Source organism: Pezoporus flaviventris, unplaced genomic scaffold, assembly GCF_033815535.1.
Source record: "Pezoporus flaviventris isolate CSIRO_AGI_PZ_B2104156 unplaced genomic scaffold, CSIRO_AGI_Pfla_v1 ptg000083l, whole genome shotgun sequence".
Lineage (NCBI taxonomy): Eukaryota > Metazoa > Chordata > Aves > Psittaciformes > Psittacidae > Pezoporus > Pezoporus flaviventris.
In genome coordinates, this window is record NW_026892631.1 from 5,352,680 (window position 1) to 5,365,978 (window position 13,299).

Below are 13,299 nucleotides of genomic sequence, written 5' to 3' on the forward strand. Positions count from 1 at the left end.
AATGGAGAGAGAAATTAAGGAGCCTGTGATTCGACGTTACATTAAAGAACGTGCAACTTGCAATAGCTCATTTCTTGTGCCAGTAATTACATGGGTTTTAACAGGATAGAGCTAAAATGGAGGACTTCCCTCCACAGCACTACCTAACACTCTTTCCAGCCACAGCTTACTAACAATAGTGGTTAAGCAGCAAAGCAGGTTCAAAGCCTTGCACACTCAAAGGTCTCCATTACATGAAGAGGGCAGAAAAGAGAGTTCAGCCAGCTGCCCCTTTCCAGCCTCCCATGGAGAGAATGGAGTCACACTGCCCCAGTAGCCGTAAACCATAGGTTGAGCATCCAAACAGACACCCATCTGCCCAAGACACAGCATATGATTGAAGACAAAGTTTGTTCTTTATGAGTCCATACAGAATATGTCACGCAGTACAAGGAAAATGGCAAAATGAAACATTCAATGCTTCAGGTCTTTATTGTTGCTGCAGAGTAACTGGTACATGGTTAAACCATTCGAATATAATCAGTGAACTCTGAAAACTAAGGCTTTCTGTAGGTTTGTAGTATCCTGGTGTTTCCTTTCACTGAGTGTACATATAAAATCAAGTTATAAAAACACAGACCTTTGTTAACACAGATTGATGCAACGCATAAAATCAGGAACTATGTCTGTATGATCAAGACAACACCTCTCAGACCAGCTTTGGGCCTTTTAGCTTTGAAACCAAGAGAGAAATGTCTTGGTCTGACATCGCACTACACACATGACACACACAGATGGCAGGATTTCAACCTTCTGAGCAGAGAGTAAGAAACCCCTGATGCTGATGAGGAAACATCTGACTGAGCAAACAAGAGTAGTGTCTTTAAAGCACATCACTGATCTCAAATGATGTAAGCAAGACCTAGCAAGACCTGTAAGTCCCATAGACAGGGCAGTTGCTGTTGAGCACTGCTGCTGCTGGGACCATGAGAGGAGGTGACCTAATGAGTGAGACGAGTCTTGGTGCCAATTGCATCCCATGGAAGAGGGGGGTGTGTGATTGTTGGAGTATTAGCACCTTTAACCCAACAGCACTGAGTGATTTACCTGGCATAGAATCATAGAATGATTTAGGCTGGAAAAGACCTTTAAGATCATTGAGTCCAATTGTAAACCTAATATTGCCAAGTCCACCACTAAACCATAGCCCTAAGTGCCATCTCAGTATACTTCGAAGAGGGAAAAAGTGTAAGAACAAAACAGTGTAGAAAAAATGTGTATATTAAGAACCTTTTGAGTAAAGAGCTACATTTTGACCAAAGAGGGAAAAAAGCATTCATGGAAAGATCTTCCCCCAGTTCCTTAACCACTTTGTAAACAAAGAAGTTTCTATATCTACAAAGCTGTTTCAGTTTTAGTCATTCTTTTCCCATCTTGTATTTCTGATTAAGATGGAAATTGATGCACATGATCTGAAAATCTATGTCAGTCACAAAGCCAACACCCTTGCCTGGGAGAGGAGGAGTCTTCACTTACCATGTGCTGCCCCACATCATGGAGTCAGGCACTGCAGATGTGATATTAGCAGTTGACAAGAAGATCATTCCTCTTTAATCCAAATACAAGTGAGAGGAGGGTGGATTACAGATTTGCAGGATGTTCACCACACTGTATGTTTGGCTCCAGCTGGGAGAAAACCCCTTGTAAGAGTCAATGATGGACTGCATCTAATCACATAGAGATGAAAATCTCCCACTGCTCCACGACCAAGATTCACACTGATTTTTCTGATACGTTTGGTGGTACCACGAAGTTCTCTGACTGACTGAAATAAGTGTAGCTGGCATTTATGTCACCAACATGTATAATCTGTTCTCCAAAGTCATTCCTGAAGACTGTGTTAAGGCTGTTGGAGTCGGCTGGCCATGGTTACTCCTGGTATGAAAGCACAGCTGTGGCTCAGGACAGACTAGAAGAAGCCTTTTGGGTCTCCCCTGCATTAACCATAAATGAGGTTTTTAGGTTTTCCCTTGCAACGAGTTATCTGATGTGCAAGGAACTGCATCAAAGCAGAGTATTAGGCGAAGCAGAACCACGCTATGAAGATTTAAGCTGCAACCATGCCTCTGATATCACAGAATTCTGCTTTTTTAAAGTCCTCATAGTGCAGAAAGGGCCTCCTTCCACTCGTGACAATGAAAGATCAGTTGTCAGTCGTCAAATATCAATATGAAAAAAAACATTAAGAAACATAACCCTAAATATAAACCTAGGTTTATTTCTTGAAAAAGGGGATTAAAAAACCCAGAGTAACCCAGGTGGCTTCAAGTACTTCCCCCATAATAAACAATGTTGTTAGAAACAGAGATTAAAAAATACTTGTCACCTTGCAAGGGACAGTTGAATAGAAGCTGGTGATTGGTTCAAGAAATGGTCCTTGATACAAACACATTAGACAAACATGCTTAGAGTTGTAATTTAGAAGAAAACAGATGTGTCTCCCATGCTGACCCAATGCTTGAGATATTCATCAGTCTCTGTACTTTCACATTTCATGGCAATGTCACCCAACAGATGGAGCCAGGCCATCTCGGTTTAGCTCAACCAAGCCTTCATGCAATAAACAACAAATACTGAGTAAGTCAGGAAGGTTTTATAGCAATACAGTTGATCAAGTGGTCTAACAGTTTTGAGGTTTAAGTCCAAATCTAACCTGAAGTGCCTCCAAAGTGCTGGCAATGTTTAGGTCTTTTATTATGTGAGCATGAATATTACGCTTATTATGTATGACAAGGAACATGCTTGAAAGTTCCTTGTCTGAGTTTAAGCCTTTGGATTTTCTCAATGTCATGAAAGTAGGGTAAAGTGTTATAATGGGAGCCCCAAAAGAAGCTCCCAGCAATTGCAAAGGAAGTTGGAAAAGCAATGATGGCATCAGGCAATCAATACTGCAAAGGAAGGTGCAGCTCAAGTTGCCTGTGCTGTGCTAAGTCTGAAACCCATCCCTTGTGTCTGTAAAGAGACAACCATTGCGTCAGATGCATTTCAACCAGTCTGGCTGACACACATGGGACAAGCAGTCTTCCTACTCATTATATGGACTCTTGAAATGCCTAAGGAAGCTATGTAAAAATCAAAACGAATGCTCCAAAAAAAGGTATCTTGCCTAGCCTGAAAAAGAAATAAAATGTTTTCGATCAAACAGTGTCTACAAGGAGAACTTTTGGAGAAACATTTGCCAGCTACTCAGAGCCAGACGCTTATTTTTGCCTCTACAAGAAAAAGAAAACAATAAACCAACAAAAAACCAGCTCCCCTATCCCACAGCTCTGTGTACTACAGCAGAACAAGTCTCCCACAGCTATGAGGGAGATCAAAACAGTATGAAACAGTGAGAAATCAAAACTTCGCTGCACAGGTCTATGAAATAATCAGTTGAGACTTAAGTGGAGGCAAAACCAGCACTGTTTTCTGTACGATAACACAAGACTGCAAAGCTTAAAAATCCTTCTAGTGACCAAGCCAGTGTGGTTGAATAGCGGTAGGTTCAGTAGTGTTTGGAAAAGCTTATGCAAAAATACGGTTTTAAAATAAGAAGTCTGAATACTTGAAATAGAAAAAAGAAACAACCTCTCCTCCTTCCACCTACCACCCAAACATCATTTCCAAACCCAGTGCTTACTTCACGACAACACGATCATACAGAAATCATACATCTTCCTCTCTTAGCTGGACAGCTTGGGTTTCTACATGAAAGTTCAGTGCGTGTCACATTTATTAACGTCCTTATGATTGTTCAATAATCCAGCAATTTGTTTGCTAATTACAGCAGAATGCAGTTGCTAGCTGCTTGCAAGAGCAGTGTTGAAATTACATTCAGAGATAAAAACTACCATTTTCACGTGTAGCAGTAACTAACATTTTTCTTTCTCTTCACAGAATCAAGTGCAAATGTCTAACAATGGCAACAGGAAAAGACAATTCTCATGCAAAAATTCTTCCCTGCGCATAAAATTCACAGGACACCTCAATCCCACCCATTTTTACCTCTTTCTCTACCCCAGAACTAATTGGTTTTTACTTTCATGTCATGAATTTTCTGTTGCTTTTTAAAATATCGATGACAAGCGAGTTCAATTAGTTCCAGCCCACCAAATATCTTTTGCTGCACAACAAAAAAGATGATCATGGCTGCAAAATACCATTGTGCAAAGCTGTAGAGGTACAGCAGTGCAAGCATACCCAGCGGGAACACCGTCCAATACAGGAGCGAGATGCACTTGACCGCGAGGACCCTGAGCTCAGATTTACACGGTGGAATAATGCTTTGCCCTGTTGTACTGAAGCATTTTCCACCTTCATAGAAGTGTCGGAGTCTCTCCTCTTTCTCTTCCCAACGTTTCCGGCACCAAAGCTGCAGCGCCTCCTTAGAAATGGGGACTGTCTCTATGGGGTATCTCTGGACGTGGAAGTGAATCTCCTTTGGGAAGTTTCCATTCAAAAGGTGCTTCTCTGTCTGAGGAATGTTTTGGGGGTATGCCACAGTTATGTCGTGGATGGCATCGAGATTGTCACCTAGAGAAAGGTTTGGAGGGGAAAGAAAATAATCAGTACAGATCATGCAACGGTCAGAACATTAATTCACTTCAAGGCGTGACTGAAAACTGTCCAAATTGTGTCAGAAATCCCCAAGGTACATTAGCTATCCAGAGTACGTTGTATCTGCTAAAATCTCTGAAAAGGCTGAAAGGCCAAATGTTTCCCAATCATCATCTGTTCCAAATCTGAGCAAGAAACTTTGGGAACAAAACTGTATGCAGTACAAACCATCATGGAATTACAACAGTGAGTAAGAGCTTAAAATCCAATTTAAAGGAGAGAAGAAGCGAAGAGATGCGTATGCATTCTTGGATAAAGAGCACAGTATGTGAGACTGATCTTCAGTCACTCATATCTGTGCTGCAAGCTGAAATTGCTTTTAACTAATGAAATACGATTTAGTGTATGCTCCGGTGAACACTGAAAAAGATTCAGTTTGATCTGAAGCAAGCAGCATACACAATCCTAATCCATTGAAGACTGAGAAAACATAGGCGAAACATATACCAGCTAAGTATCAGGAGCTCATTAAATCTAAGGTATCTCATAAAGGATGAGGAATATCTCTGTGGCTCAGCCAGCTTTGCAGAGAACTCCAATTGACACGATTGCTTTAAGTACGCCTGGTCACTACTGTAAGGAGGTGAGCTGCTGCTTACTGCATCCCAGATCTGGTAAAGACAAAAGTACAGCATAAATGGCAGAGAAGCCCAGCTTTAAGTGAGTATAGTTAACATTTAAACAGCAATTCTGGATTAGAAATTCAAGCAAATACTGATAAAAAACCCTTCTTTATTAAAAACCTAACCCTTATTACCACACCTGATCAAGCCAACACTCTTGAAAGGATACCAGTATTGCCAAAGCGGGGTTTGCTATCTTTGTACTAGGTATTTTTACACTTTGTGCATCTCTGTAAGTAGGTGTTTTTACACTCTGCATTCTCTAAATACCCTCGCTATCCCCCGGCCTCTGACCAGACATTCTTTTTAGATTTCATAAAGTAAATTCTGCTAGTGTAAAACTGATCTAAAAATAGGTGCCTGGTGCACTGGATGTTGCATAACTGTGAAGTTCTGCCAGCAGTGATTTATGCCGCTGTTTTTATTTGCCTAGCTGGCTCAGGGCAAAATAGAATTGGAGACTAAAAGCTGTCTCCAGTTGCAGCGATTGAAGACTTTTGTTCTCATAGCTGATGTAAACCTCTTGCAAAGATGATCAGCACCTACTCTTTTGCCCTGCTCCCTATTTTCATTTGCTCCCCTCCCTTGGTGTTTTGTCTTTCTGTTACAGCTCTGAAAATGACAGGCACAGAACAGAAAGTTACTTTAAAAGGCCATGTTCAAAATGATGTATCTAAAGTTCAACTCCAAATATCACAAGAGGGGGAAAAACCCTATTCAGCCTTTCAGAGTATTTTATAACTGCTGTCTTACAGCAATCTCTCTTGGACAGATTTGTGGCAGGTTGCTTGGGTTTTTAAAGAGCTATGCGTGGCTCCTAAGAGGTCTATCAGAGCAAACTCAATACTCAGCTTTTGTCCAGCGATGGGATCGCATTCTATCAAAGCAGAGAATCGCTGTATTCCGCACAGGTAAAACCTGTCAGATCTCCTTCCAGAATTGGACGTGTCTTAGAAACCCAGCCCTTACAGAAGGAAACGATAACCAGCCTGCTGCAGCCTAGCACAAAGCATTTTTATTTTGAGAACAGCTTGCATTTTTCCTCCCCCCTGCACCAAATACTTCAGAAGGAATTACAGTCATCCTACAGGACAGACATCCCCTAATTCCTGGCTCAGCCAGGGGAAGGGCTGCTACATATGCCTCTAAGATATATCCACCTCTCATAATCTGTCTGTAACTCCCCAGGTCCTACTGGCACATAAAACCTACGCACTTTATCTCAAGAGGGAGGCCAGAAAGGTTCAGCCTTCCTGAGAGCCTTGTATGAAAAAAGTCTTCTATGAGAAGAGGTTTTGGCCACGTGAGTTTCTCACCCACCATGCAGCCATTTGTGTCTTGCAATGGCAGTTCGTCTGCCATTGCAAATGCTCTTGAAGAACCAAGGCATTACTCATAAGGACCACCGGCATGCAGACCACAGGCAATAAATCATCAGATTTGCTTAAGACACAGATTTTCTGACTCTGTACAAGCGGCACTGTCAGGACTGGGCAGGACTCCCTGCACACACACACACACACACAGCTGGTCTGATCTCTTCACCAGGCAGATATATCTCTTCCCGTGAATTCCTGATCAGAAGTGGGGAAGCCTCTGCTCGTTACCTATGGATCAGTAGCATCCCCAGACAGATACCTTCCAGCAAGGCTTCACACCAGGCTGCAGAAGGCCCACACTACACTGTGGCTTCTAAATTAGTCATCCAGAACAAAGCTTAAAAAGCCATGCACAGGAGGGTGGACATAACCCTTTCTGCATTGCAAATGCAGAAACCAAGGCAAAGGATGATTACATGAACCGATGTGTCCAAACTTGAACCGGTATCTCCTACTGCCCAGCTGCAAGGTTCACCTATTAAAGTGTATTTTACATAAGAAGAAATGAAACTTCAAATAGATTTAGCATATCTGAAAGCACAGAAACATCAGAAAGAGAGAAGACCAGAATACCAGGTTTCATACGCAAGAGGATTAGAGCCTTTCTCAACCGGCCCCTTGTTTGGGTCATACATATTTAAAAACTCCACACAAATGGCAGCCTGAAGCTTTAATTCCCCAGCAAGGCAAGCATGTGAAGAGGACCAGCTTCAATCAGTTTTCTACGGCTGCTGGAAGAAGCATGCCCTGCTAGCGTTAGGTGCAGTAAAGCTGTGGGATCCACACTGCACATTTGAACAAAAAGGTTCTGCGTGATCTTAGAACTAAATGATCTTTAAGGTCCCTTCCAACCCAAACCATTCTACGATTCTATGAGTCTCTGCTGATCTATCAACTGCATCTTTCAATACGGACAGGATCAGTGCACCACTGCCAAATGTCCTACAAGGAAATCAGCAAAAAAGGAGAAAAGTTACCATAGTGGATGAAGGTAGACCATTTGTGAGCAGGGACAAAATTCCCTTAGGCTAGATTTAATCAGGCAGTTTTGAACCTGCATCCTTGCTTAGAGCATCTTTACTGTCTCCATTTCCCTCTGAACTTAAACTTCTTGCCTCTGCAGTCTGAAGATACTTAACAGCAGATAAATAGCAAGGTGGCCATCAACCAGCAAAGGAAAGTGAAGATGCAAGGCAGTCACTGATTCCCCACTTGAATTTAAAGATCTACTTAAAAAACCCATTTCTGTACATTGTAAGAACAAGTTGCCCTAAAGGAAGTCACATCACTCAGCTCTAGTGGGTCAAAAATGAAGCAAGTGTATTCGTTCATAGATCAGAGAAGCTGTTGGTGGACAAACCAGTTATTGCTATGTTTTTAGTGAAATCTAAGGGATCGTCTTTATCCACATCCCATTGGGGAAGGGATGAAGGACAGAGGAAATAGAGTAATGTTCACAGTTTTGCATCTGAAATCTAGTCAAGCTATGAAACTGCCATTAAAGCTAGTCAGGGAGGTAGCCCAGCTCTTTGGGACAGAGACATACCAGTTTCAGTAGCTTCACAGTCTCAGGGCCTTCTTCCTGCAGTAGTACAACCATATATCCTTCATACCACTAAACACTCTTCTGTTTTATGCTTTATAAAAGCACTTCACTAAAGGAAACCTTGCTACAGTGCTTGGGAGTGAAAAAAAAGTTTATGTGCAACTGTTGTTAAGCAGCTATAAACTGCGTAACATGCAGATGATGATTAATCCAAGAGGCGGTCTCCATTCTGGGATGATGAAATGCCTCAAAAGCACTGTTCCTTTTCTTTTTAAACACTTTTTCCTTTTCTTTCTGTGCTCCAATCAAAGTTATTTCTATTTTGAGTTCTGTTGATACATGACATTACTTCAAGCAATTCCAATGCACGGCTGGTTGCTTTGGGCATTGCACTCAGAGGTGGCAGAGGAAGAATGTACCAGGCACATGACCAAATCAACAGCATCACGGAAAGACACCTTCTTTTCAAAAACATTTACAAGTTAAAATGAGGACATTTTTTTTCACTACACCAGCTGTTGCATCGGGATTTTTATTCTCTGTTAGAAGTTGCAGCATCTGGTAGCCCTCACACACGCAACCACAGAGTTCCTTCAGCCCAGGAAATAGTTAAAAATAGGTTTTAATGAGAAGATGAGGCAGGCTGGGTTGATCCAGTGCAAGGCATATCCAGGCAAGTCTACTGACCACTCCCAGTTACATGGGACCAACCCCTTTTACTCCTTATTTCTCTATTTTCCCAAACTTGCTCCTCCCAAACCACACCGAACCATTCATTTTCCCACTTTTGGTTCCTTCCCTAAATTTCCCATAAATAAATCTTGTACAGTCCACAAACACTCCTCCTGGGCATCCTCTAACGAGTCCCACAAGCAGCAAGGCCCCTCAATCTGTAAGGAGATGGACAGGAGCCTCTCCCATTGACTCATGGGCTGCAGCTCCCCTGTGACAGCCCTTATGGAGTTGAAACAAAGGTTCTGTTTGTCCATCTGGGTTTTGGGGTTTGCCCTGCCTGCCCTTGTACCCCCGTGCTCCCTTGCATGTGTGCTGACAAACGTGTTATCTCTCAACCTATTATAAAAACCTTACAACCATCAGTCTTAATAGGCTCAAAATAAAGATGTCATGGCTAAACTGAAAATTACTTTTAATTGCATGTATTCAGTAGTACCATGTCAGCACAGAATTTTAGGGGAAAAAAAACCCAGCATGAATGTAAAAGGCAGGATTAAACTATTTTCAGCTTCTTCTAAACACATTTACAAAGAGAATATTGCAAGGGAGCTGCAGTTGGTGAAAACTGCTAGAAGTGATGCTCAGCCCCACAACATAATCAGGAGTAAGTGGGCTGGTTGGGGATGGATCTATTACCCTCTGCTATGAGCATGGCTCAGGAGCTCGAGCAGTGCTCGTTCCTCAGTTCTGGTTCACGTCAACGGCAAGGACACTTCCTTGCTCATACTCAGGACTGCACAATGCTAAGCAAGCTCTCTGAGAAACAAGGGGATCTATACAAGCAGCGACTATGGTCCAAAATGATGATTCAGAACAGAAGATTTTAAAGCCAAAATGGCCACCAGTGAGCCAAAAATGAGGATGGGCCCTAGGCAAATCCACGCAATGAACTGCTCAGGCTCTCAGCAGTCGGGAAGGTGAACAGACAGCCAAGTCTCCTTGGCATTAACACTGCCATTATCCATTTCCATCCCTAGCAAGGATCTCAGCAGCTGTAATTTGTCCTACTTTAGCTATCATTGACATTACTTTAAATCTTACAAGGATTATAGTCTCTTCCCCCGCATTGATCCAGCAGAGAAGATGCTATTCTTAACCACAGTACATCCCAGAACAGCACGTGATGAGCTGTTGAGCCAGAACGGGAAGAGGTAGACTGAGATGCTCTCACAGCAAAATATTCATGGCCACCTTTAAATAAGCTATTCTGTGAAAAGTGGAACCAATGTGTGAGGCCCATTCATTTCACTTCCCACCATAATATAACTGGTTCCTTCATCACCCAGCCCTACATTTCCAGTCTATTGTTTTATACACTGGCTGCAACTCCCTGACCCATCCCTTAATATCCTCAACTTTATATACACGTCCTTGGGAAACTCTAAAGGAGGATGCCTGGCATTTCTGTAAATAAACTGATCAGCAACACAATCAAGGCAGAGATGGAAACAAGTAGAAGAAACTTGCTACGGTTCACTATATCTGAGTATTGTACATTACCTTTGAAACAAAGATACATCTTTGGACATTAAAACAAAAGCCATCTAAAACTGCTTACTGGGAAATAGTACTGTCTTAGCTCCTGAGATTTGAGTCATTTTTCTTTGAGGATACTCTAATAGGAGGGAATAGCTTCAAGGATTTACAGCCCCTCCTGGGAAGTATCATCCTTGTGAAGATGTGGAACGTCAGGCAGCCCTCTTTAAAGCAGCGGTGTCCGCCAGGGTTAATCTAAATCACTTTCAACTCAGTAGTTATTGGAAATCTTTTTTGGGTAAGTGTAGCAATCAAATAAGCAAACAAAAAAAAGACAGAATGATAATGCTGGCCTTGATTAACAGAGAAGAGCGATCCTGCATACAGTTCTTTCTCTAGCTCTCTGAATTTCACCAGTGTTGTGATACAAGGAGAGAGGAAGACCTTCCAACTGCCAACACAAAGGAGTTAAGGAAGCTGCACCTCTTGTCCTTGAGGGTGAGAGCCTGGGGAAGGGGCAGCCCTGGCTGTTTCCTGCTCCCCAGCAGGAAGGAAATGTACTCTGGGTACCCCGTAGAGGAGTTACGAAGACTACTGGGATTTACAAGGTACCTCCAGCCTGGCTGGTGCAAAGATCAAGAGATATAAGGACACCCTCATAGCTATCAGCAATCATTACATGCATTTAACTCCTTTGCTAAATACATTTAAATCACAGTTCTACTGCCTAATGCCACATCTCATTAATGTGTAAAACAATACCACTAACTGAAGTTGTTAGGGAGGGGATCTGCTTGACTTTGAAATCTCTGCAAACACCTCCTTTAATTATTTTACGACTAGACAGGAATGTTATCATCGTCTAATCTGATCTCCTGAATAACACAGGCCACAGGAGCTTATGTAGAATGCCTTCAAGCTCTTTACATGAGATTGGCAATTCCTTTAATTAATGGGAGGGAGGTATGTGCATGTGTACATTACATTTACACTTTTACTTCCTGACCATATAACTTGGCTAAATTAAAGAGCTGTCCATGCTCACGTGGGTAAGTGTCCGTTTGGTCTGCTAGCCACAGAAGTTGCTCCTGAACAAAGGAAACCTAGCGAGCTTCTGAAATGTCAAAATGAAGCATGTTTTTAAAAGCTCAAATCCCTTTTGAGCTCTCTGAATCTCTTCTAATATTCCACCATACTTTTCAAAGTGTGGGTGCTGGAACTAGGCAGAGTTTTCCAAACTGGCCTCATTGAGTCTATACACAGACATCTAGTGCTAACGTGCCCACTTGGTTTTCATTTTTATGCCTCCAAAGACTACATCCTTTCTTGCAGCTACAGCCTCTTTGTGAGAGCTGATATCCAGCCTCTTTATTAAGCATTACAAAGCCCTTTGCCATGTCCTAGAAGGCAATGGAGCCAGCAAGCTACAGCGAGTATCCCAGGATGGCACTTGGGTAGATTCGAAGTGATGTGCAACAGGGTTGAGATGCAAACCCCACCATCTTCCAGTGCAAAAGTCAATGCTGAGCCACCACAGCTAAACCGGGCAGCCACCTTACACCAGACCTGCTGAAATGGTAAAAGGAAGCTGGCAAGTACCACTCCCTGGTTTCCAGGAAATGCCTTCCAGGCAAGGAGAATACAGCCTGGCAAACCATCCATGAGAGGTTTCTGAGCCCCAGTTGAATCATGGCAAATAAACAAGCTATGGGATAGTTTTTGCACTCTCACTTGTGACAGAGCCTGAGATCCTCCCACCCCAGGCTGGTGTCAGCTGGTCAGGTTCTCATTTGTTGCTTTAACGTGTCTCTCCGCTCTCCATAAGTCAAAATAATGAGCACTGCAGCTAAGCAAACATACCTTCTTTTAATCAGCATCACTACACTGAACTTGTTGTGCCAATAAAATCTAGTCAACTTAAATGCGCCTTGTGTGATTCTTTGCAGGGCTATAAACCAGTGGTACTATGATGGCAGAAGTAGATCTATCCTCTTCTATTTGAATACAAGGGATCCTCTTTTCTTCAGCAAATAAACCTGCCAGCTCCCTTCCTCCTCTCCAAACCAAATCTGAGCTAATACAAGAAGGGAGACACAGTGTAATTCAGTTGTGGTAACAGAAGCGCTGTGGGAAAGCTAAGAGCAGATCAAGATGTATATTATAAGTTAAGATATATCCAGTGTTAAACTGATTCTTAGTTCATGGATTAAACTGTACAAAAATACTTAAGCACATGTTGAGCCAAAGCAAAATGCAATAGATTTAGCTCACAATTACTGCAGGCATTGCTTGCACAGCTATGCTTTATGGGATAAATACAAGTACGGGCTGTGGGGGTGGATTTCATGCATTTCGGAACAGCTTACAACCTCCGTTAAGGTTTTACTCTATCTTGCCACATCCCTGAGCATGGGCCCTCCAACTCAGATGCTACCAAAGCCACAGGCAGCTCATGTGAAGCACTGCACATGGCTCCTGCGTATTGCTGTCAACACAAACCAACTAATGACTGCAGGAAATGAGTTTGCTCATTTAAGACACATCTCTGAGCGGATGAGGGAAGGGTGTGCAGGAGAGAGGGGAGACGCAGCCATCGCAACGGGGACCATGTCAACCCAGTGCCTCCATCCGCAAGACTGCCTGGGGGCTGCTGCCCTTTGGTCTTCCCTCCCTGGCTCTGAAGGGTTATTTTACAGATTGCAAAGCAAAAGCTGGTTGAGCTATAAATAAAATACAAAAATATGTGGAGAGGAGGGAGCTCAGGGATAAAAGGGTTGGAATAACAAGTTATTTTCAGTCACTAGGGATGACCAGGCATAACTGACTCACCACTCTTCACCCTATCATTCCTAAACTATATTTATCAATTCCAGATAACAAAAATGCCATGTTTATTCCTTCA

At 42.6% G+C, this 13,299-nt stretch overlaps 1 protein-coding gene across 7 annotated transcripts in view; it reads right to left on the reverse strand.

Moving 5' to 3' along the window:
* Window positions 1-456: 456 nt before the first annotated feature.
* The window catches only part of LCLAT1 (lysocardiolipin acyltransferase 1), a 118,634-nt gene continuing 105,791 nt past the window's right edge, over window positions 457-13,299 (reverse strand). For all 7 annotated transcript variants that reach the window (XM_061475470.1, XM_061475472.1, XM_061475468.1 and 4 more), the window contains one exon: window positions 457-4,554. In XM_061475470.1, coding sequence (XP_061331454.1) covers window positions 4,046-4,554 — 509 coding nt within the window. In that variant the 3' untranslated portion in view covers window positions 457-4,045. The remainder of the gene's footprint in view (window positions 4,555-13,299) is intronic.